The sequence below is a fragment of the Myotis yumanensis genome, unplaced genomic scaffold (assembly GCF_028538775.1).
Source record: "Myotis yumanensis isolate MYYU_CA2020_CCGP unplaced genomic scaffold, mMyoYum1.0.hap1 SCAF_5, whole genome shotgun sequence".
Lineage (NCBI taxonomy): Eukaryota > Metazoa > Chordata > Mammalia > Chiroptera > Vespertilionidae > Myotis > Myotis yumanensis.
The window spans coordinates 82,783,090-82,808,307 of NW_027223756.1; the positions used below are offsets into that span (position 1 = coordinate 82,783,090).

The 25,218-nt window shown below is 51.3% G+C and overlaps 2 protein-coding genes across 2 annotated transcripts in view; one reads left to right on the plus strand and one right to left on the minus strand.

Moving 5' to 3' along the window:
* Positions 1–2,839, minus strand: part of COL5A3 (collagen type V alpha 3 chain) — a 36,871-nt gene extending 34,032 nt beyond the window's left edge. The window contains 1 exon segment of the mRNA XM_070415981.1: positions 2,640–2,839. Coding sequence (XP_070272082.1) covers positions 2,640–2,727 — 88 coding nt within the window. The 5' untranslated portion in view covers positions 2,728–2,839.
* A 1,661-nt stretch (positions 2,840–4,500) lies between these two features.
* On the plus strand, positions 4,501–17,450 carry RDH8 (retinol dehydrogenase 8). Its single transcript, XM_070416989.1, has 8 exons — positions 4,501–4,603; positions 8,360–8,521; positions 9,137–9,316; positions 10,306–10,399; positions 10,627–10,810; positions 10,905–11,116; positions 17,044–17,363; positions 17,419–17,450. Exons 1-8 carry the CDS (start codon positions 4,501–4,503, stop codon positions 17,448–17,450), a joined length of 1,287 nt encoding a protein of 428 aa, XP_070273090.1.
* Positions 17,451–25,218: the final 7,768 nt, after the last annotated feature.

The window sequence follows — 25,218 nt, forward strand, 5'->3', positions numbered from 1 at the left end:
TGCTGACCTCACCGTTGGGAACCAAGATAGGGGCCCCCGAGCTGAGGGAAATAGGGGCTTGGGTGAGAGACCCCATTCCAGCCTCTCTTGGGTCAGACTTCATTCTGCAGACTCCGTAGAGCCTGTTCTAGCCTCAGCTCCCTCTTACCCCACTTCCTTCTGCTCTTTTTCTTTTTTTTATGTCTTCTCTCCCCCACCCGGCCCTCTCTCTGTCCCACTTTCTGTCTCGGTCTTTCCAGGTCTCTCTCCGTGTCCAGCTCTGAATCAGTCTCTCTCTTTCTCTCTCTCTCTCTCTCTCTCTCTCTCTCTCTCTCTCTATTTTATTTGGTCTCTTATCTGTCTCTCTCTGCATGTCTCTATCTCAGTGCCTCTCTATCTTTCTGTATCTCTGTGTGTGGACTGTTCCCTCTCTCTATCTACCTCCCCCCCCCCCGCCCCCCCCCCGCCCCCCCCCCCATCCTGCTACCATCATCAGCCCCATCTCTAATTGCCTGTTCTGTGGCTGGGCTGTCATTAAGAGGTATTTGGGTTACAGACCCCTGGGGCTAAGATCTGGGCTCCCAGGCTCTGCTAACCACAAGGGTCACTCCCTCGTGCAATGACCATCCCAGCTGCCCCCTCTCCAGGCTGGGGCCCAGGGGAGGGCTGAGAACCAGCATCTCAGTGTGGCTCTCCCAGGCTCCCCCTCATCCAGCCCTCAGTCTTCATGCAGGGGGACAAATCTCCTCTCTACCAGCTGCTCATTCACGTTTAAAAAGTCCTTCCCAGCATCTAACCCAAATGCCTCTTGCTTCAGCCCTGTGTCCCTTCTGAAATGACCTTTCAGAAACTGACCTCCCTTTCTTTTCATGGCTGGCTTCGTGACAAGAAGACACACAAGAGGCATTGAGTCTTGCCTGCAGTCAGGGGGTGGGGGTCTGTCACGGACCCAGCCCACCCTTCCCCCACAGACTCTCCCCTGTGGTGGTCAGGGTCCCAGGGTGACGTTGGGTGGGGTCTAGGATGTGGAGGGAGGCAGGCAGGGACCAGGCTGGGACATGGCTGGGATACCCTCAGTGTAGGAAAGCGTAGGTGTGAGTGTCTGTGCAATGTGCGTATGTGCTACTGTGCATGTGCGTGAGATGGTGCATGTGTGTGGCATTTGTGGAGCACAGAATGGCTAAGAACGTGACCTGTGGTGTCCGTGCGTGTGGGTCTGTGGCCTGTGATGGGAAGATTAGGTCCAGTTCTTTGACTTGTGGCTGTGTGTCCATGTGAGTCGGGTCGGCAGTGAGGTCTCACGGGTGATCTGTGATTGTGTTTAGACTGGAGTTGGGGGCGTGCGGTAATATCTGAAAGTGTCGCCAAGCCAACGTGTGGGTGACTGGTTGTGAATGTTGACCATGTTGTGTGGGTGCCAGTGGAAGCATATGTGAGCGTTTGAAAGCGTAGGAGGGTGACAAAAGCTGTGGCCGTGTGCGGGGGACTGATGGGGCTGCCTGAGCGTGGGCACCGGTGTTAACATTCCTGGTGTCCCAGAGGCTTGCATTCTGAATAACTGCCAGAGCTTGAACGCTAGTGTGGATGAGTGAGCGTGGGAATGGGGCATAGGCCAATCTGGGTGATCCACGTGAGCAGGCACCTCCCTGAACTTCAGAGAAAATGGGGTGTGTGTGTGTTGGGGGTCTGAGTGTATCTTATGGAGGGATTTCCAAGAGGGCCTGCCTGGAGTCTCTCAGACCGGGAAGCCCTCTCGATCATCACTGGAGGGACCAAAATCTTCCCAACCCCCAGGTGCCCCGCACCGGGAACCCCGCTTGGGGGCAGGGGGGACGTGGCACCCAGCCAGAGGAGCGCAGCTGGGCGTGCGTCAGCGCTGACTCACCCCTCCCGGGCCCCCGGGACCCTTCGGAGCTGGGAGGGGGGGGGGGAGCCTCCTGAGAAATTCCTCGGGAAAAACACCCTAGGCCCGCTCAGGGGGGGAGCAGCTTCCACTCCTGCCCCCGCCCGAGCTCCGCCCCGCCCCGCCCCCGCCCCGCCCGGCCTCGCCCCTCACCGCGCCCTCCCAGGGCCCTGTCCGTGGTGCTGATCCCGGCTCTGGGGAGCGCGGCGTGGGGGGAGGGGAACGGGGATGGGGGAGAGGAGGTGGGCGCGCTCCCATCGGGGGCAGAGGAAGAAGAGGGAGAGTAGGGTGCAGGCATTTGGGGAGACGCAGAGGGAAGTCTGAATCTCCCATGAGCCCCCTCCCATGCTCGCTCCCCTCATCGTCACCCTCAGAATCATCCGCTTATGTCCTCGTGGGCAATTTACTCTCACACACTCGCTTCGGGGCTCAGCCCGTCACCACATCCACACAAGCGTCAACTCTCACTCTCAAGCACACACAGGGTTTCCCTCCAAGTGGCCAGACACCCACTGCTGCACGCATACACACACCTGTAAACTGCCTTCTTGCCCTGCACCCACCAGCAAGACACGGCCCCTCGCTTCCCTGCCCCCCAAATCGCCCAGCTGTCACTCCCCCAAATCGCCCGGAGCCGGACAGTCGCACACGGTAGCCACGGGCAGGGCGCACGCCTCCCCCTTCCCGACTCCACCCCGCCTTGGGGCGCCTCGCTGGGTTCTGCACTCTGTGTCCTGCGCCCTCCCTCCGGGCTCACCCGCCTGTGTCCGGGGCAGAAGCTGCAGCGAGGCCAGGAGCAGGCAGAGGCCGGCCCGCGGCTGGCCTAGGCCCCGGCGACTCCCCATCCCGGCGGGGCCCACACCCAAGGTCGGGGACCGGCCGGGCGGCTGCGGGGAGTGGCGACTCCACGGCTCGGTGCGCGCACTCGCGGCGGCCAGCTCCACTCGGGATCCGCGGGAGACTGCCCGAGGCCGCGCCCTGGCCTCGCCCTGCACTCCCGCGCCCGGCCAGGCGGGACCCGCGAGGGGGGGGTGGCTGACAGCTGGTGGGGGGAGTTTGGAAAGTTTGTGCTGAGCGCTGATTGGACGGAGCCCTGGGCCGGCGCTGGGCCCGGCTTGCCCCACCCCACTCCGGAGGAGGAGGGTCACTCTCTCTCAGCCTTAGAATTCAGGGTTCCCGGCTTCCCCCAAACCCTTTCCTCCTAGCTGGCCCCCTCAAAGGAGCTCGTAGCCTCCTTCAAACTTGAGCCTCCATCCAGGCCCTGGAATTAGGGTACAGCTTTATACCAAGTTCTTTCTGTGCCTCTGAGGCTCCCTAATGGGATCTCAGCCTCCTACCAACCTCTCACCCACCTGCCTTACCCCAATCGCTTAGCCCCACCGAAGAGGTAGTCCCTCACCCCCACACCTTCCCTTCAGGTTCCTAAACAAGGGGTCCTCTTCCCACCTTAAACCTCACCCCAGATTCTACAATGAGGCTCCCAGACTTGCCCCAAACCTTCATCTGTCCTCCCACATTCCAGAATTGCATGTCCTGTCCCTTCCCCACCTCCCCACAGATTCCCAAGCACCGGCCTTGCTTTCCCCCAAACTCTTAACCTTCAATAAAGGGTTCCACCTCCATCCCCAGCCCTCCTCTGCCCAGCTCAGGTCCCCAAAAGGATGCTCTACCCCCAACCCCAAATCTGCACACATACCCCCATTACATGTGGGTGTCTGACTACACCCCAAAACAGCGCTGCCACAGGGAGGAGCGGTTCCCTGCCATTCTGGGGTGGGGCAGAGCCCCCCCTCAACCTACTGGGACCCCCCAGTGTGAAGAGGCCCCAGGGGGTCAGGTGGAGTTGTCTGTGCCATTGAACAAGAGCAGGCGTGTGGGGTCTGAGAGCTTCCGCAGGGAGGAGCCCCAGGGGCGGGCGTGGCCTGGGCCCTGAGCTCCCCCCTCACCACCCAGAGAGAGAAGCCAGCAGTGCCTCCCTCCTAGCCTCTGGCTCCTCAGACAAAGAGCCTCTGTGTCCCTGGAGAGGAGGGGTGGGGGCCCATGTGGCCTGAGGGGCAGATGGGGGCTCCCAGGGTAGGGGCAGCAGAGGGAATCTCCCCAAGCTGCTCCTCCTCCCTCCCCGGGGACATCTGAGGCTGAGCCTCTCTTAAGGTTTCTGCGCTGCCTTGCCCTGCCTTGCGGGGAAGTTTCTGCTGTATCTGCTGTATCTTCTGACATTCCTGTGCGCATCGGAAAGGACCCCACTGAGACCACCCTCTCTGCCACCTCCTCTCCCTCTCTCCCTCCAATCAGAGACTCTTTGCCCAGAATAGAGACTCCCCCAGCTAAACGCCCCCCCCCCTTCCTGAAACTCCCTCCGCCCCGAATAATGTACAATCATAATAAAAAGCCCCCAGGTATGAGTACAGCAGTGAGGAGAAGAAATTTTTACAGATAACAGAAAGGGGGTGTGTTGGGGTTAAGGAATTCCCCCCAGTGCCTGGCCTGGGTCAGCTCAGAATCAGGGCCTCGCGGGGACCCTTCACCCTGCGGGCGGTCCGCTCTGAGGATGATGAGGGAGATGGGAGGCAGGAGGCAGGTGCTGCCAGCAGAGGTCCTGCATCCAGGGAGGGATCAACATGGCCGACCTTCCCCGGACTGTACTGATCTCAGGCTGCTCATCCGGAATCGGCCTGGAGCTCGCAGTGCAGCTGGCTCGTGACTCCAGGCAGCGCTACCAGGGTAAGGGGCCCAGGGCAGGGCGGAGAGGGCAGGGGTGGGCATGGCCTCCAGGACCCTCAGCCCCCTTGGCACTATTTCCACCAGTCCTTCCCTTCAGGCCGAATTATGGGCTCGGGGAGGACCCAGGACCCGTGGAGCTCCCTTCCCACCTCTCCTTGGGAGTCAACCCCTCATCCAATGAACATTTCTTGAGCACCTACTGGATGCCAGGCACTGTTCTAGGTGCTGGAAATACAGCTGTAAACAAAACAGACCCTGATTCGTGGTGTAGTGGGGGAGGGGAGGGAGGACAGACAACAAGCAGGTTTTAAATTTTTATAATATGTCTAGTGCTAATGAGTGCTAAGAAGCAAAATTAAGCTCTACTGGTTTGGCTCAGTGGATAGAGCCCCGGCCTGCGGACTGAAGGGTCCCAGGTTCGATTCCGGTCAAGGGGATGTACCTTGGTTGCGGGTACATCCCCAGTGGGGAGTGTGCAGGAGGCAGCTGGTCGATATTTCTCTCATTGATGTTTCTAACTCTCTATCCTTCTCCCTTCTTCTCTGTAAAAAAAATCAATAAAATATATATATTTTTTAAAAAAGAAGCAAAATTAAGCAAAGGGAACGTGGTGGGTGGGTGGTAGTGTTAAGAGGGCTGATCAGGGGGGTTCGCTCAGGCGGTCCCTAGGGCTCCCCTTCCCCAGCCTTCCCCAGATTACTGCTCCAAGATAAGCCTCTTAAGTGAATCTGACCTTGAGGGCTCAAGGGGTCCTAGAGGACTTGGCCTCCTGCAATTCTGGAGTCAACTGCCCCAGTCTGCACCCCACCCATGGAGACCTCTGGCCCAGAGCAGCCCAGAGTCAAAGTGGACAGAGGGCTGTTACTTAAGAGGAGGCTGCAGGGGGTGAGGGCATTGTCCCAGTTGGCAGCGCTGCTTCTGCCAGCCCTATCTCCACCCTCTGTCTTAGACACAGCACAGCTCGGAGCGCGGCCGTCTGAGTGCCAGTACGCAGGCAGCCGCTGTGCCGCCTGTGTCCCCGGCAGGCGGAGTGTATGACACTGCTGAAGGATACGTTTATGGAGTGCTGACAAGGTGCCAGGCTGGGGGCTTTGCATCTAGTTAGATATTTAATCCGAACAGCACCCCCATGAGGTGCTCACTGTCATTTGACCTATCTTACAAATAAGGAGAGCCCTGGCCAGGTAGCTCAGCTGGTTAGAGTGTCGTCCGGATACGCCAAGTTTGGGGTTCAATCCCTGGTCAAGGCACATACAAGAGTCAACCAATGGATGCATGGATTCTTGGAGCAATGGATCTATCTCTCTCCCTAAAATCAATGTTTTAAAAGAAAATAAATGAGCCCTAACCGGTTTGGCTCAGTGGCTAGAGCGTCGGCCTGCGGACTGAAAGGTTGCAGGTTCGATTCCGTCAAGGGCATGTACCTTGGTTGCAGGCACATCCCCGGTAGGAGGTGTGCAGGAGGCAGCTGATCAATATTTCTCTCTCATCGATGTTTCTAACTCTCTATCCCTTTCCCTTCTTCTCTGCAAAAAATCAATAAAATATCTTTTTTTTTAAAGAAAATAGCCGAAACCGGTTTGGCTCAGTGGATAGAGCATCGGCCTGCGGACTGAAGGGTCCCAGGTTCGATTCCGGTCAGGGGCATGTACCTGGGTTGAGGGCACATCCCCAGTGGGAGATGTGCAGGAGGCAGCTGATTGATGTTTCTCTCTCATTGATGTTTCTAACTCTCTGTCTCTCTCCCTTTCTCTCTGTAAAAAATCAATAAAATATATTTTAAAAAAGAAAATAGATGAGGAAACCGAGGCACAGGCTGCCAAAGGTTCTTGCCCAAGGTCACCCAGGGCAAAGTGGCAGAACCTGGATTGAACCCAGGCAGCCTAGCCCCTGGGACCATCCTTGTCACTGTACTGCATGCAGATGCATGTGGCCCCTTCACCTGTGCAGCACCATGAGTCACACAGGCCCACAGGCAACATGCAAATGCCCCCAAGGGAGTATGCCTGTGCGATTGTGGGTGCACACATGGGGGGCATGCTCACATACAGGCATGTGAGCTCAGCACTCTGATAAAACCAGGTTCAAATCTCAGTTTTTATTTTTTGTTTTGTTTTTATTTTTATATATATATATATTTTTTAATATATTTTATTGATTTTTTACAGAGAGGAAGGGAGAGGGATAGAGAGTTAGAAACATCAATGAGAGAGAAACATCAATCAGCCGCCTCCTGCACACCTCCCACCAGGGATGCGCCTGCAACCAAGGTACATGCCCTCGACCGGAATCAAACCTGGGACCTCTCAGTCCACAGGCCAACGCTCCATCCACTGAGCCAAATCGGTCAGGGCCAAATCTCAGTTTTAACGCTAGCTAGGGGTGGGACAGAGAGGAAATGTCACCTTCTTGAGCCTTAGTGTGTTAAACTATACAACGGGGATAACTTTACCTACCTGTTCTGGTTACCATTGCTAAATAATAAATCAAAACTTACGATGTAGCCCTAGCCAGTTTGGCTCAGTAAGTAGAGCGTTGGCCTGTGGACCGAAGGGTCCTGGATTCGATTCCAGTCAAGGGCACATACCTTGGTTGCAGCCTCCTCCCCAGCCCGGGCCCTGGCTGAGGTTCATGCAGGAGGCAACCAATCGGTGTGTTTCTCTCACATCAATGTTTCTCTCTGTCTTTCCCTCTCTCTTCAACTCTCCCTAAAAATCAATGGAAAAATATCCTCGGGTGAGAATTTAAAAAAAAAACTTATAGTATAAAAAACTATCATCATTTATCTCACAGTTTACAAAGGCCATGAACTCAGAAGGGCTCAGCTGGGTGGTTCTGATTCAGGGCCAAAGGCTACAGCTAGAACAGAGGAGGCTGGAGCATGTCAGGGTTCGGACAAGCATCTCCCTCTCAGGAATCTCAGTGGCTTGAGTTTCCTCCCCAACTGGTCTCCTCAGGACCACGGGGCTGCTACAGGGTGGCTGAAGGCAGCCAGAGTGAGTGTGCCAGCAAACAAGGCAGGGACTGCAGCACCTTTTCTGGCCTCATCTCAGAAGCCACACAACGTCACTAGCCCCATAATCTATTGGTTCACAGCTCGTCACAGATTCAAGGAGAGGGAAAGAGAGTTCATGCTTGATGGGGGAGCAGCAAGGTTCTAGACGAGCACATGCAATGAAAGATGTCAGGCCATCTTTGGAAAAGTGTTAGTGATCTGATCATAGGGTTCCTGTGCGGATTCGAGATGGTGCTTATAACAGTGTTCAGCACAGTGTCTGGCACATAGTAGGTATTCAACAAGTTGGAACTCATGCTGATGATGTAAATGTGTATATCATAGCTGCATGTGCACATAGCACATGTGTTGGCCCTAGATGTCTATGCATTTATCCTCAAAGCAATCTGTTTTATAGTTACTTTATTGTCTGGCCTACTAGGCTGTGAATTCCATGAAGGAACAGACTTTATCTTATTTTATGCAAGAGTGTCAGCACCTAGAATAGGACATGGTATGTAGTAGATACTCAATAAACATGTTGGATGGATGGATGGATGGATGGATGGATGGATGGATGGATGGATAAGCATGTAAAAATATGTACATAAGTGTGAATCTGTGGATGTGTGGTGAATGTAGGTGTGCAAATCTGTGGGTCTCCATCCCTCTGTGACTGCTCAGGCAAGACCACAGAAACGTGCAAGTCCATCCTTAGGGGAAAGGAGCCAGTACCTGCCCCAACTGTTTTCTGTCCCCAGTGGTGGCCACCATGAGAGATCTGGGAAAGAAGGGGACACTGGAGGCAGCTGCCGGGGAGGCTCTGGGTCAGACCCTCACTGTGGCCCAGCTGGACGTGTGCAGTGATGAGTCAGTGGCCCAATGTCTCAGCTGCATCCAGGGAGGAGAAGTGGACGTGCTGGGTGAGACTGAAAAATCCCTGAGGTCACTCGCCCGCCCCCTCCCTGGCCTAAGCACAGATCCTCATCACAGCAAGGCCCTTTAGTGTCTGGGCACCAGCTCTCTTGCTTCATCAGTATCCTCTCGCCCTGAACAGAAGGGGTAGACCAGTTGGCCAAAAGCCCAAGGCTTAATGGGAATTGAGGAAATAAAATGAAATCTGAGGTCAGAGAGATTTTACTTAAGAAAACTTCTCACACATGGAGAACATCATATGTGGTTTGATGAATCATTTGGGGAAGGGAGCACGTTGAAGAAGCAACTCATGATTCCATAACCACGTCTAAGGAGGGTGGGTATGGCTGTTTTGAGGTAATTGGGGTCAGAGTTAAATTGCTCATGCATTAAAGTGGAGGTTGTTCCCAGCAGCCCTTCCCCCTCCCAGGGTTCAGGGTCCCCTGTAACAAATGTTGAATTATACGTGAAGATCATCAAGGCTCCACATTTGTCCACCCAAGATACCCTGGACTGACCTGGATTTGGAATGGGCAGATGGGGTGACTCAGGGAGTGTCCCCTGAGGAGTGACACTGGAAGGGCTGGGGGACTGCAGAGTAACCCTCAGCATCTCCCCCTCAGTGAATAATGCTGGCGTGGGCCTGGTGGGGCCCCTGGAGGGGCTCAGCCTAGCTACCATGCAGAAAGTCTTTGACACCAACTTTTTCGGAGCCGTCCGCCTGGTCAGAGCTGTGCTTCCCGGCATGAAGAGGAGGCGGCAGGGCCACATCGTGGTGGTCAGCAGTGTCATGGGGCTGCAGGGTAAGCTCTGGGACCCTCCCCGGGGAAGGCCCCCGTGTCTGACCTTCCTTGGCCGGAAGGATGGCAAATAGGTTTTAGCTCATGTTCTAAATGAGCCCGTGTTGAGAAGGATTCTGAAGCTCAGAAGGAACAATTCTGGGAAAGATGAACTATGTCTGCCCTGGTGCAGGTCTAGGCAGTGGTGATATAGATGCTGCCAATGGCCATCGACATCCCAGCACCATCCCCACTTCCGAACACCTCCCAAAATCTCTCCCAACCACCGCCCAATAACACACACACACACACCCCAGAGCTCCTCTTCCTGAGATTCCTCTTTGACAAACACTCGCCACCAGGCCACAGAGCGGCCTAAGTCTGGGATTCTGAAGTTCCTCAGAAGAGAGAGCAGTGATTGACAGTGAGGTCTGCTATGGGCCTGCAATGGAAGCCACCTACTTGCCACCATGCTCTTGGGTTTCTCCTCCTCGAACCCCTCTAGATGCCCTTCCTCCCCTGGGCGGTTCCTTGGATCTGCCCCTCTCCCCAGCTGTCCCCTAGAGAACCCGTCCTATTCCTTATCCTGCCAGAGAAGCTGCATTTACTTCGCTCATCCCTTTGGCCCCTCATCCAGCCCCATTTACTGCTCAGCAGGACTGAGAAGGGGCCGGCTGATCAGGACTTGTCCTCAGGGCCCTGGGATCCCAGACCTAAGTGGCCCCCAGGGGGAGGAGGGTGGAGGGCAGTCAGAGCGTTTCCTGGGCTGAGGACTGAGGGCTGAGGGCAGAGGGAGCACGGCTGGGAAGCAGTGGCACCTGGCATCCCAGGACAGCCTCCCCTGGCCCCGTGTGCTCCCATCACACAATACCATACGCCCGTGGCGCTGGCCCCCATAGCTCCTCATTCCAACCCTCAAACCCTCTTCGTCTGTCTCCCAAAGACCCCTTCCCTCTGGACCCACAAAACCCATCACCCAGACCCCAAGGGTCGCCTTCCTCCAACCCTCTCAGGTGTCGTGTTCAATGACGTCTATGCAGCCTCCAAGTTTGCCCTGGAAGGGTTCTTCGAGAGTCTGGCCATCCAGCTGCTCCAGTTCAACATCTTGTGAGGCAGGCCCTTGGGCGACGAGGGGAAACGGAGTCGGGGTAGGGGGTAGGGGGTAGGGGAGGCGGGAGGGGCAGACAAGGAAAAGGGGGTATCGAGGAGATGGGGGCCGGGAGGGATGAAGTAATGAGGGGGGGATGAGGGGTGAGAAGGGAAGAGGGACAGTCATGAGCCAGATTGGGTGAGAGTGTGTTGGGGCACCAGACCCTCCTCCGCCCTGCCCTCAGCATCTCCCTGGTGGAACCGGGCCCCGTGGGCACGGCCTTTGAGGAGAAGCTGCTGGAGCAGGTTTCCACCGCCCAGTTCCCAGGAGCTGACCCCGACACCCTGCGCTACTTCCGGGACCTCTACCTCCCAGCGTCCCGAGAGCTCTTTCGCTGTTTGGGGCAGAGCCCCCAGGATGTGGCCCAGGTGAGCAGGGGACCCCAGACGCCGATTAGGTACGTAGGGGGCCCCTCCCTACAGAACTGCCGTCCAGGCCCAAGCTCAGGGTGCCACCCCACAGGTCATTGTCAAGGTCATCGGCTCGACCAGACCCCCCCTGCGCCGACAGACCAATGCCCGCTACTGCGCCCTGACCGCGCTCAAGGCCGTGGACCCCTCCGGCCGCCTGTACGTGCGATCGGCCCACCGCCTGCTCTTCCGATGGCCGCGCCTCCTGGGCCAGGGCCTCCGCTGCCTGGCCTGCGACTGCTTCCCCACCCGGGTGCGGCCTGGGTGAGCCTCGCCCACCCCTGCCCACTCCTGAACAGCCAGACCTCCCCAGTGCACACCCAGGTCAGAGGCCACACAGGCCATTCACTCATTCATTCATTCACTCACTCACTCATTCATTCAGCAAATTCAGCCTCCAGGCACAGACCCTTGTGGTCAGGGCTGGGGCAGAGAGAAGAGACCCAGGACCCTGGGCTGAGGAATCCAGAGCAGGAAGCTGGTGCTTCATCTGGGAAGGCCAGGGGGGCTTCCTGGAGGAAGGGGCATTATCCATGGACATTGAAGGGTGAGACAGACTGTCTCTCAGCATTTCATTATCTTGGGCCTGGGAATACAGGGATGATCCAAACACCTCCATCACCCTCCCTCCCCCGCCCCTCCCCCACCGCAATACACACATGCATAGAGCTGGGTTCACCAGGGGCGTCTCCAGATTTTTCTGGTCACACACACTCCATCAACAAAAAGTGTTTGTGCACACACCAGCAATGTACATATGCTTTTCATAAAATATAGATTTGTAACCACTACCAATCTCTATATTAAATATTTAATACAGCTCAATTTCTTATGTCTAAATAAAAAATTAAAAAGCAATAGGGTCTGCTTCACACCCATTAGAATGCCTAATATCAACAACAAAAAACAAAACCGAAAATAATACGCGTTGTCAAGGATGTAGAGAAATTGGAACCCTTGTGCATTGTTGGTGAGAGTGTAAAATAGTGCCTCCCCTATGGAAAATAGTGTGGCAGTTCCCTGAACGATGAAAAAATCATTATATAGCCCAGCAAGTTCATACCTGGGTGTCTATTTGCACACCCACGTTCACAGCAGCATGACTCAAACCAGCAACTCAAATGCCCATCAGCGGATGAATGGGTGGACAAGTGTGGCCGAGCATACAGTGAAACGTTACTCAAACTTAAAAGGAAGTGGACACATGTCTGCCATGGATGAAACTTGAGGACATTATCTAAGTGAAATATGCCTTCGCAGATAGGCAAATACTGTAGGATTCCAATTATATGAGGTCCCTACGGTAGGCAAATTCATAGAGACGGAAAGTAGAATGGTGGATGCCAGGGGCTGGAGGGAGGGGGAGGGGGAGTCGGTGTTTAATGGGGAAAGAACTTCAATTTTGCAAGATGAAGGGTTCAGGAGATGGATGGCGGTGATAGTTACACGACAATGTGACCGCACTTAACACGGATGAACTGTACCCTTAAAAACATTAAGATGGGCCCTGGCTGGTGTCCTCAGTGGTTGGAGTGTCAGCCTGCACAGGGCAGGGTCTTGGTTCAATCCCCAGTCAAGGGCACATCCCCATCCGGGCGTGTGTAGGAGGCAACCAGTGGATGTATCTCTCTCATATCAATGTTTCTCCGCCCCACCCCTCCTCCCCCTCGCCTCCCTTCTACTCTCTCCGAAGAGCAATGAGAAAAATATCCTCAGGTGAGAATTAACAAAACAAAACAAAAATGCTAAGATGCTACATGTTGTGTTATGTATCTTTTTACCACAATTAAAATTATTTGAAAAGTGACAGGGGTCCCACCTGAGTCCCCAACAAATGATCCCAAGTTTCTTGGCTGGCCCTCCTCCGGAGAATCTGGAAGCAAACAGACTGTGGGTGACTCCCTGGCCTCACCTTCTGTGAAGCAGGGTTCGCAGCGATGGCGCTGAAACAACAGGACAGGCCCCTGCACTGCTACGCTTCACTTGGGGTTTTTGCTGTGGTTCAGGCTCAGCCACCACCTGGGCACGCCCATCTCCGGGCAACATTTTTTTCATTCATGTTTGCTCTGCAGCCTCCTCAGATGGAGGCACTCAGAACCTCCCCAGCTCGTAAATGAAGAAACGGAGGTTGTCAGGAGCAGAGGAGAGGGACAGGCGTCAAGCCCAGGGCCATCCAACTCCGTTTCTGCTGGTCTTCAGGGGTCTCTAGTGACCTGGAAGAAGGGAAATTGAGTCTGGGGCCCTAGGAAGAGAGATGGGAAGGGGGGGGGGACTTCGTATGTTTTATCAAATTAAGTTCTCTCTCCTCTTCCTTATTGGGTTTTTAGAACGATGTTGTAATACCTTTAAAAGAACATATGAAAATAGATAGTGGGGATGGTTGCACAAACGTGAATATACCCAAATCCACTGATTCTGCACTTTAAAATGGCAAACTTTATGGTACGTGAATTACATCTCAATTTGGAAATTGATTTTTTTTAAATATACTTTATTGATTTTTTACAGAGAGGAAGGGAGAGGGATAGAGAGTTAGAAACATCAATGAGAGAGAAACGTCTATCAGCTGCCTCCTGCAAACCCCCTACTGGGGATGTGCCCGCAACCAAGGTACATGTCCTTGGGGATGTGCCCACAACCAAGGTACATGCCCTTGACCGGAATCGAACCTGGGACCCTTCAGTCCGCAGGCTGACGCTCTATCCACCGGGCCAAACCGGCTAGGGCTGGAAATTGACTTTTAAAAGGCTATATAAAGCGCACAGATGCAGGAGGTCTTTGGATTGCCCCAGGAGGCTCGCCCCCGGAGCACCTCAACCACTGTCCTCCGCCTTTGGCTCCCGGTTGTGTTGCTTCTGCCAATGGGAGGCCCGGGTAGGAGATCAGAGGGTGGGAGGAGAAAGACCAGCGCTGTCCATCGGGTCTCGGGCCTCGGTGGAGCCACAGAATCTCTCCATCTAAGGCTCAGCTCCAGCTCCTGAGAACCACCCCCTCCCCTGGCCCCTTGCAGCTAAAGATGAAGGTGGGACCCACAGCTGCCAGCAGAGGTCGCTGTGCCAGCCGCCACAGGACCCTGCCCTGCCCTTTCCTTCATAATCCCCGTCTCAGGACTCCCCATGGGCCCACTTGAGTGTGCTCTCCCTTCCATCCAGGATCCTGGCCGAGGTCACACATGTGCCTTAGACAGCAGAGGAGCCAAAGGCGCACTCGCTAGACCACCAAGAGAACATTATCGATATTCGCGGCCTGCCTTCCCCCAAAGGTCTCCAACCGTCCTGAATTTTATGTCCAGCATTTCCTTGCTTCCTAAAATCTCCTTTAACTAAATCATCTTAGGAGACAAATTGCCGTCTTTGTCAAGAAGGAAAAGCCACCCTAACCGGTTTGGCTCAGTGGATGGAGCATCTGCCTGCGGACTGAAGGGGCCCAGGTTCGATTCCGGTCAAGGGCATGTACCTTGGTTGCGGGCACATCCCCAGTAGGGGGTGTGCAGGAGGCAGCTGATTGATGTTTCTCTCTCATCGATGTTTCTAACTCTCTATCCTCTCCCTTCCTCTCTGTAAAAAAATCAATAAAATTTTTTTTTTTAAAAAAGGAAAAGCCATCATATCATAGTCACCATAAGTGAAGCCAAACTAGATATTCATTTGTGGGTGAGGCATACAGTAGCCCAAACCCCCCACTCATAGACTTGCTGTGCGAAGAAACACCAGCCCTTCCCTCCCAGCTTCTCTTGCAGCTAGAGGGTGAGCGTGTAAGCCCCATTCCACTCAGCAGATGCATATGACTTAGAATCGAGAGGCGGCCACACAGAGGAGGCAGGATCAGTGAGGACACGCAGCAGAGGAGGCAGGAGCCGTGTATTGCCAGGCTTGACAGCAAAACCTGGAGCTGCCGGCTGGTTCCAGGGGCGATGGTTTAAGCTGTGGCCTCAGCTGCTGCCCTGCACCCCCACTTTGTTCCTTTTCTTTTTTCCTTGTTTTATCCTCACCCGATGATATGTGTTGTTTATTTTAGAGAGAGGGGAAGGGAGAGAGAGAAACATCGATGTGCGATAGAAACATCCATCGATTGCCTAAGTGTGTGCTGTGACCGGGAATTGAACGTGTAACCTTTTGATGTCCGGGATGACGCTCCAGACAACTGAGCCAGCCAGCCGGGGTCACTTTGTTCCTCTTTATCTTCCAAGGCTGGTGATTGCATGAGCCCCCAGCATCCAGCCAATAAATTCCTTTGCAGCTTAAATCACCCTGAGTCAGCTTCGGATGCATTTAAGGAAGAAGCATCACCGATCCAGATGGCAACTATAAAAATAAGTGTGGGGGGTGGGGGAGACAACTGTTATTAACTAGCTGGATGCTTTTGCTATTGTACTGTTTACCATGGAGTCAACAGAGATTGGCAGTTCAAAGAGTGTTCAGGGCACACCAAACTTTGCCTCTCATTTCAACACTCATACCTGATCCCCCTGTCCTCCCCATCGTAACAAAGGTAAGTTTGTTCCTCCAGTGGCTTCAGCCAAAAATCTTGGAGTCATCTCTAGTTCCTCTCTGTCACACCTCACAGCCAATATATCAGGAGATCTTGTTCACGTGACCAACCACTTCGCACACCTTCGTGGACTCCACACTACTCCAGCCACCTTCACTTCTCCCTTGGAGTATTTCTCCAGCCCTCTTCCCCTCCCGCCTTCTGCATTTGCCCCTACAATCCACTCTCCACATAGCAGCCCAGGGGAGCCTTAAGAAGATCTTTTGAATAAGTAAAATGTTCACAATTGTGGGGTTGTTTTTTTTTGGGGGGGGGGGGGGGTTACATAATTAAAAGATTTTTTAAAAAACAATTCTGAAAAAAAAATAAAATAAAAAAAAAAAACAATTCTGCCCTGGCCTGTGTAGCTCAGAGGTTAGAGCGTTGGCCTGAACACCAAAGGATCCGCAACCAATTGATGTTTCTTTCTCTCTCTCTCTCTCTCTCTCTCTTCTCTTCTCTTCTCTCTCCCCCTCCCTCCCTTCCACTCTCTCTAAAAACCAATGGAAAATATATCCATGGCCCTCCTGGTGTGGCTCAGTGGTTGAGCATTGACCTATAAACCAGGAGGTCATGGTTCAATTCCCAGTCAGGGCACATGCCTGGGTTGTGGATTTGATTCCCCAGTAGGGGGCGTACAGGAGGCAGCCGATCAATGATTCTCGCTCATCACTGATGTTTCTATCTCTCTTTCCCTCTCCCTTCCTCTCTGAAACCAATAAAAAATATATATATTTAAATATATATATCCATGAACGATAATTTATGCAATCAGTCCTGTACTGATGAATTTTGGATTTCAAGTCATAGTAACAAAGGACATACCCACAATGATTCTACTAAAACAGAAAAATAATGTCACCCCTCTTTTCAAAACTCTTCGATGGTTTCCCCTCTTACTTAGACTCGAATCACCAACCGTCAGGTAGGTCTCCTACCTGATCTCATCCCTGAATACCTGTCTCCACTCATCTCCCACTCTCTCCCCTTCACCCACTTCATTCCAGGAACGCCGACCTTGCTGCTCCTTGAACATGCCGTGCACACTCCCGCCTCAGGGCCTTTGCGCTGGCTGTTCCTTCCGCCTGGAATGCTTTCCTCTTATGGCCACGTGGTTTCCTGCTCCACCTCCTTATGGTGCTCAAAGGTCACCAACCCAGAGAGGTCCCCCCTGACCCCCCTGTCACTCCATCCCCTTAAACCACGTTCTTTCTCATCACTGACATACGTGCTACAGCTATAGTCACCGTTTGTTTCTTGCCCATCTCTACCCATTAGAATGTCAGCTTCTTAGAGAGGAGATTGTTGTCTGTGTGCTCGGCCGTATCCCCAGGATCCACAACATGATCGATACCCAAATATTGATAAATGAATGAATGGGTGGGTGGGGGAGTTAACACGTTACAGTGAGACCCTCCTAGCCCTGGGCCATGGTTGGGACTGGAAGTGACTACGCTGGGCACCTCCTGGCTGCACAGTCCAAGCCGAGAGCTCTTGACACCTCCTACCTGAGCCACCAAGGGCCCTTTCCTCGTCTGTAAAATAGAGGCGTTGCCGGAGAGAAAGTCCCTACTGAGTGCCAGAACGTGGTAGCTGTTTCAGAAACGACAGCCCTTCGTCGTGGTGTTCACATGGGTATTATTCCTGGCCTCCTGGTCCAGCCCGGCCTTTCCCGGGAAGCCCCGGCTGGAAGCCCTGGAGGAGGAGGCGGAGGGGAAGACAGACCACACATCCCTGCAAGGCCGTTCCTCCCGCGCCGGCCTCTTCGCTGCAGACCCGGGCTTCCAGGCAGGGGACGGCCGGCGGAATCTGAGCGGCAGCCGCAGCTGCTCCGGGCGGGCGGCCGACTTCCCCGCCCTCCGCCGCCCGCATTCCTGCGGGAGGGGCCGGTACCGCCTCGGCGCCTGGCCGGAGGCTAGCTGGCGCCCTCTCGTGGCCAAGCGAGAGACTGAACTTGACCATGACCGGCTGGAGGGGGCAGGTGGAGCCCACAGCTGCTCTCCCCACCTCTTACCCTCCTCCTGCTCCCCCTTAAGCCCGGGTGCAGGAGCTCGGCTCCCTCGCTTAACTGCTGCGTAACCCTGGGAAAGTCACTCAACCTCCCTGTGCCTCAGTTTCCAAGCTGCAAAATTTGGGGCAGGACACTTCACCCTCCAGTGCCTGGGTTTTTTCATCAGCAAAATGGGGCTGTGGGTTAAGTTGCTGAGAGGATTAAAAGAGACAGTCCTGGGCCGGCCTTGTGTGGTCAGAGGTTAAGCGTTGACCTATGAACCAGGAGGCCACCGTTCGATTCCCGGTCAGGGCACATGCTCCTGTCGCAGTCTCTGATCAATGGTTCTCTCTCATCGTTGATGCTTCTATCTCACTCTTTTTCTCCTTTCCTCTCTGAAATCAACAAAACATATTTTTTTAAAAAGAGAGAGACAGTCCTGGTGGACGTGTCTGCAGTAACTATCCACTCCCAAAGGGCAAGAGTTTTGTCTTGTTCACTGCTGTGTCCCCAGCGCCTACAACAAGGCCAGGTACACAATAGGTGCCTAATGCACAGAATTGAACAAAGGCTTGTCATTCTTCTTTGGGGGGATCTGGGGTGGGGCGGGGTAAGAGGGAACAGTTGTAGGAGATGAGAGTGTCTGCTACCACTCGCTCACCCAGTACCTGCTTTTGTCTCCATCCATTTGTTCGCTCACCCAGTACCTGCTTTTGTCTCCATCCATTTGTTCATTGGACGGCAAGGTCATATCCCAACAGGCACCCCACCCCACCCCCACCCTGTTTGCTTTCAGTGTTTGCTGTCTCCTCTGTTGTTCATCGGCTGAGAGCTCCTTACACCTCCTACCTGAGCCAGCAAGGGCACTTTTTCCCTTCCTGGGACCACCCCCAAGTCAAACAGAAGCTCAAGGGAGCCACAGGCCTGAGCATGCTTCAAAAAAGGCTCAGATGTGACCACCTGGCAAGGATTCCCACTCAGAAGACAGAGCCACTGGAACTGCCCGAGGGAGCCCAGCCAGGAGAGAAAGTGGGAGGGACTGAGGCTAGCACCTCTGCACCACTTGCCTTTGGACAACACCCTGTCCTGGACCTGGGAGGCTCCGGGACAGGGTGGGGACGGGATGGGGGGCATGGACACCTGGTGCGGGACAAAGAGGGGAAGGAGAGGGCTCATCGAAGCCAAGGGAGAGCTGGCCAGAACCGATGGAGATTCCCTAGAGCCTGGGCCACCCCAGATGAACACCAAAGTTCTAGGACCTCCTAAGTTAGATGTCACCTGCTTCACCAACCCAGGCCTTAATTTGATTCTGTTGATTCCTTGCTTCCTAAGAGATTGTTTTCCACGGATGTAAGTGCCTTGCCAGTCCTCTTAGCTCATCTGTGTGCCACAGCGCACGTGGCTCACCCTGCTGGGGCCTCGGTTTCCTCATCTGTACAATGGGTGCTAATTCTTACTTCAGCACGGCTGTGAGACTTATGTGAATGTACACAGAGCACGTAAAACAGCGTCTGGCACATAGTAAGTGCTCAGTAAATTCCCGAGGAATCAATAGCTAGATGCTACCTGCCCCCCTTGTTTCAGACATACGTGGGGTTCCGGTGCTCTGCGAGGATGGTCTGGAAAGTCAGCACACGTTGAATCTAATGCACGGAAGGCGAGGGGATTTAAGAAGAAGGCACACCTGCGGCCCAAGAGAGATTCTGTCTGTTGTGGTCACTGCCGTGTCCCCAGCATGCTAAGTAGGGCTGGGCTCCTGGTAGATACTGAATGAATCTTTGTTGGATAAATGTATATCATCGTTGTTTGGGGAGATCTGGGGCCCTCCAAGAGGCAAGACCCCCCTCCCCAAGCTAGCAGCCCTGAGTTCCCAGAAGAAGGAAAAACCAGACAACCTTGTCTGCGACCCCGCCTGCTTCTGCGAGGCAGACACCACAAAGCGGCCCTTCATCCTTAATGGGCTCTTTAAACAGCCAGAGAGAATTATTTCCGAACAGAGAAAGCTTTCTTCCAGAGATGCTTCAAGCATGATGTGTTTTGTCCCCGGTTTAATATGTATAATTCGCCTTTGGAAAAGGAGCCCAGAAGAGCTTGGCATGATTTAGGGACAAAGGACAATGGTCACAGTTTACCGAGCATAACTGTCTCCTGCAAAGAAGGAGAAAGATGCTGGGTGTAGCGGTAAAGCGGAAAGAAGTTAACTAGAAGAGGACGCTCTGCCGGGAGAAGGCGTGAGCCTGCAAGCAGGCCGCGTCAGAACAAAGTCTTGCACGCGAGACTTATTGTTCCGAGGCAGAACTTTCCTTGACGTGATGAGTAGTCCATGAGGGCATAGAAAGTTCAGGGGAGGGTGCACTGCTGCAGGTGGAAAGAATCTTTATATAATATAGGAAATTAATAGTGTCATGTATAACTTAGCTCTGATGATTTCATAAAGCATGTTTGTTAATCATTGTCACTTGCTGTACCCCATTGTTAATCATTGTCACTTGCTGTACCCCATTGTTAATCATTGTCACTTGCTGTACTCCATTGTTATTTGCTGTGCTCACCCCCAATAAAAGCCATGAGGGATCAGAGGATCTTTGCTATTCGCCTGAGCGAGCGGTAGCCCTCTGCTTCTCCGTATCCTGTCGTCCGACTCATCTCTGCGTCTCCGTTCACCAAGAACATCAATATCTGGCGCCCGAACAGGGACCAGGGGTGAGTCTAAGGGGCGTGGGACCGAAAGGGAGATGCCAGCGCCGAGTACGCGGAACTTTCGGCAATAGAAGCAGAGTATGGGGACTAGCCCGTCGATGCAGAGTCAATATATAGATGTCTTGAGATCATTGTTAAAGAGTTCAGGGGTAAAAGTGGAGAATGAGGCTTTTAAAAAATTGTTTGAAGCAATTCAGCAGCACTGTTATTGGTTTAACCCAAAAGGAAAACAGCAGTTAAATCTTAAATTGTGGAAACAAATTGGAAGGTCATTAAGAAGGGCTCACCAACAGGGAAATGCTATAGAGGCTGATGTATGGGCTGTTTTTAATTTAGTAACGTTAGCTTTACAGCCTTTTCAGTCTGATTCTGAAGATTGTGAAGAAATTCCCATGAAGTCACAAAGTGCTGCTCCAGGAGCTGAATGTTTAAATCCTGAGCCTCTCCCTCCTGGGAAATCACTACTACCCGAGCCGCTCCCGTTAGAGGTCACTGAACCGAGGGAGTCAAGTAAAAGACAGAAAGCTAGGGTTAAAAATGAAGTAGGGGGTTATGAAAGAATAACCTCAGCCAGCGATTCAGAGCTGGATGATTCATCTTCTGCTGGTTCGGAAGATGGTCGATGCCCTCACCCTAAGTTAAGGAAAAGAAGAGTGGCGAGAAGGGAAACAGAGTTGAAGGAACTTTTAGGGAGTTTAAAAGAATTATTACTTACAGTAGTAAGGAAAAGAAAGAGAATAAAAGCCCTCAGGAGTTGGCTGCACCGCCGCAGAAAAGTGAAAGTAAAGCGGCACTAGCCATTAATCTGGAGTTAGCAGCTGAGCCTCCACCCACCTCCTGAGGACACAAAGAGCTGCTAATGCTCAATACCCTCAAGAGTTATATGTATTATTAATTATAATATTATATATAATTATATATGTTATTAATTTTTATATATTAATTAATATAAAATTAATTTATACAGATTATAAATTAATTCCTTATACTTGGAATGCTATAGCTAAGGCAGTATTAGCCCCAGGGCAATATCTGAAATTTAAATCCTGGTGGTGGGAAGAAGCCAGGAGAGTGGCGATGATTAACGCCCAAGAAAACCCACCTAGATGTAATTTTGACCAGTTAACAGGAACTGGAACACATAGTAGCTTACAGCAACAGGTACTGTTAAAGAATGCTGTTATTGCACAAATTAGAACTTGTTGCTTAAAGGCTTGATCAAAAATAGAGGAGGCTAGCATCCCAGTCCAATCATTTTCTAAAGTTATATAAATAATATTAATATAATAATAATAATAATCTTATTTAAATCTTATATAAATAATTAATAATAATACTACTCTTCTTGCTGATGCATTAAAAACTGCAATTCCCATCCTGCTAAATGCTATGGATGTGGGAAAGTGGGACATATGAAAAAAAAAAAAATGGTCTGAAGGCAAAAGTCCCACAAGGGAAAGCTAAACATGCTCCCGGAGTTATTAATGCAAATTATGAAGGAGAAATATAAGTTATGATGTCTGCTTTTAGTATTATAAATATAAAGGCTGGAGAAAAAATGGCACAGTTATTATTACTTCCCTATAAACAAATAGGGCATACAGCACCAGTTAAGCAAACTAGAAGATTTAGTAGCACAGGAAAAAAGGTTTTTTAACATACAATTTTAGGAGGCCAAAGACCTCAATTTTTACAATTTATTCCCGGAAGGAATAAAAATTATCAACCTAGTGGATTCTAGGGCTGATATAACTATAGTTTCTACTTTGCACTGGCCTCAATCTTGGCCGGTACACAAGGTGAATGCATCTTTTACAGGTTGTAAACCTCACTGAAATTTTACAAAGCTCTAATGTACTTGAATGTCAGGGGCCTGAAGGACAAAACGGCAAAATACAGCCATATGTTGCCTCCATTGCACTATCTTTGTGGGGAAAGGATCTTTTACAACAGTAGAAGGCTACAATTACTATACCTTCTTTACAGAAAGGTCATAGACAAATGATTTGTCAAGCTGGTGCTGGCGTCACTGGCACCAGTGTTCAGGACCAAAATTTATAGAGGGGGCCACTTCAAAGCGCTTCGCCCTGCCTTTAAAATGGAAAACAACTGAACCGGTTTGGGTAGAGCAGTGGCCCCTAACAAGAGAAAAGTTGGAAGTGCTCCAAATTATTATCAAAGAATAAATACAACTAGGGCATATAGAAGCCAGCTCTAGTCCATGGAATTCCCTTGTCTTTGTTATAAAGAAAAAAACAGATAAATGGAGAATGTTAACTGATTTAAGAAGGATTAATGAGATTATTAAACCTATAGAACCTTTACAACCTGGAATTCCAAATCCAGCATTAAAGCCTTTGCTGTAATGGGCAAGCCCCGAGCCATTAAACCTGACAATGGCTCAGCATATTTATCAGGTAAGTGTCAACAATTTTTTCAACAATTTGATATTAAACATATTACAGGAATTCCTGGAAACAGTACAGGTCAAGCAATTATTGAACGACAGAATCGCACCCTTAAGGAAATGCTGCAAAAACAAAAAGGGGGAGAAGAGCTGGTATCAAGCCAGACTCCCCGACGAAGATTATTAAGAGCTCTATTTACTTTAAATTTTTTAAATTTGAATACAGATGCAGTGTCAGCTGCCGAAATGCATTGGGGACATAAACAGGAGGTCCCGGTAGAACAACCTATTATGTATCAAGATGTCACTACTAATCAATGGTGCCCGACTACCGTTTTAAGGTGGGGTCGAGGCTATGCTTATGTTTCCACAGGAACTAAGAAGTTCTAGATTCCTGATAAAAGAATCAAGCTAAGACATGGTGAGCAAGAGGAAGCGTGACGAGGCGGGACTAGAAGACCGGTTTGCACAGCTAACCATCCAGGGAGGACAAACAATTCGCACGCAGTTGCCTCGCACCCGAAACATTTCTCCACCGACATGGGGACAGGTGAAGCGCCGATGCCAGGAAGGGGAACGTCTTGTGACTGCCCATGGGAGGCCCTGTAACTAATGACTCTAATTGGATGCCTGGACTTTTTAAAGATCGTGGGCCTTTGAAACCAGATGAAAAAGGGTCCAGTCCAATGGAATCAAACTGCTGGAGAAATATCTTGTTTTAATTGTACTGTGTTAACCTGTGTAAATAACTCTGTACCTTTTCATCACAGTAGAGAGAGCTTGTATCTATTGCGGAAGGAATATTGAAGAGATCAAAAAGGTTTATTGGCATACTAATTGCTGCAATTCTAGGATTGATTGCTGTGACAGCGACTGCAGCAACAGCTGGGGTGGCATTGCAGCTTTTGTTCAGGAATGGCATAAAGATTCAGAACAGTTATGGAGTTCTCAACGGAAAATTGATAGCAAAAGTAATGAACAAATAGCCGATCTTGAACAAACAGTAGCTTTATTAGGGGACCAAATTGTAAGCCTGCAAAGGCGATTACAGTTAAAATGTGATTGGAACCATACTGGCCTGTGTATCACCCTTGTGCCTTACAATGAGACAGCTTTTCCTTGGGATAACGTTAAGAAACACTTATTGAATCATGGCAATTTAACACAAGAAATTATTGATCTTCAAGATCATATTCACACAACATTTCAAAAGAAATTAGAGGAGGTAACCGGACAGCACATTTTACAAGGTCTTATAAATGAGATACAGAATATGAATCCTATTCCACATATTCAAGCATTAATGGAAACCTCCTCAGGGTTGTTATTGCTAGTATTAATACTTTGCTTTGTTCTATATTTAGTCTGCAGAAGATCGCGTAAAGCCGCAGCAGTGAACAATCAACGCAGAGCTATTTTTTCTGTCATGAACCTGAAGCAAAACAAAAAAGGGGGAAAATGTAGCGGTAAAGTGGAAAGAAGTTAACTAGAAGAGGACGCTCTGCCGGGAGAAGGCGTGAGCCTGCAAGCAGGCCGCGTCAGAACAAAGTCTTGCATGCGAGACTTATTGTTCCGAGGCAGAACTTTCCTTGACGTGATGAGTAGTCCATGAGGGCATAGAAAGTTCAGGGGAGGGTGCACTGCTGCAGGTGGAAAGAATCTTTATATAATATAGGAAATTAATAGTGTCATGTATAACTTAGCTTTGGTGATTTCTTAAAGCATGTTTATTAATCATTGTCACTTGCTGTACCCCATTGTTAATCATTGTCACTTGCTGTACCCCATTGTTAATCATTGTCACTTGCTGTACTCCATTGTTATTTGCTGTGCTCACCCCCAATAAAAGCTATGAGGGATCAGAGGATCTTGGCTATTCGCCTGAGCGAGCGGTAACCCTCTGCTTCTCCGTATCCTGTCGTCCGACTCATCTCTGCGCCTCCGTTCACCAAGAACATCAATACTGGGTGCGGAAAGATCACGAGCAAAAGGCGTGGCTCCGTGGAGCGAGGGCGGTCCAATGCTCCAGGAGGTCACTGGTTTGATTCTGGTTGGGCACATGCCCTGGTAGGGGTGCACAGGAGGCAGCAGATGGATGGCTTCTCTCATTGAGATTTCTCTGTCTCTCTCTCCCTTCCTCTCTCTCTGAAATCAATTAAAATATCTATTTTTTTAAATTAGCCCAGTCGTGGTGGCTCAGTGGTTGAGTGTCAATCTATGAACCAGGAGGTCAGGGTTTGATTCCCTGTCAGGGCACATGCCCAGGTTTCGGGCTCAATCCCCAGTGGGGGGCATACAGGAAGCAGTTCATCAATGATATCAATGATTCTCTCTCATCATTGATGTTTCTATGCCTCTCTCCCTCTCCCTTCCTCTCTGAAATCAATACAAATATAGATTTAGCCCTAGCTGGTTTGGCTCAGTGGATAGAGCATCGGCCGGAGAACTGAAAGGTTCTGGGTTCAATTCCGGTCAAGGCATATGTCCGGGTTACAGGTGGTGGTCAATGATTCTCTCTCATCATTGACATTTCTATCTCCCTCTCCCTTCCTCTCAGAAATATATATATATATATATATATTCAATTTAAAGAGCAAAAGGATCTGAGCCATGCATTTCTCAGAAGGTTCCATTATGGTGGACCCTGGGGCCACACGGCTAAATGCCTTATGGCTGCTCCAACCTGTGATTGGGAAATGGATACGTTACTGTCCCCGGCCCCCCAGGGGAGGCTTGGCT

Bases quoted from the DNA above. Each gene is read 5' to 3' on its own strand.
- RDH8 (XM_070416989.1), top strand. From the start codon at position 4,501: ATGGCCGACCTTCCCCGGACTGTACTGATCTCAGGCTGCTCATCCGGA. The intron at 4,604-8,359 runs GTAAGGGGCCCA...TTCTGTCCCCAG, and splicing joins CTCCAGGCAGCGCTACCAGG to TGGTGGCCACCATGAGAGAT. The intron at 11,117-17,043 runs GTGAGCCTCGCC...CTCCTGGTCCAG, and splicing joins CCCACCCGGGTGCGGCCTGG to CCCGGCCTTTCCCGGGAAGC.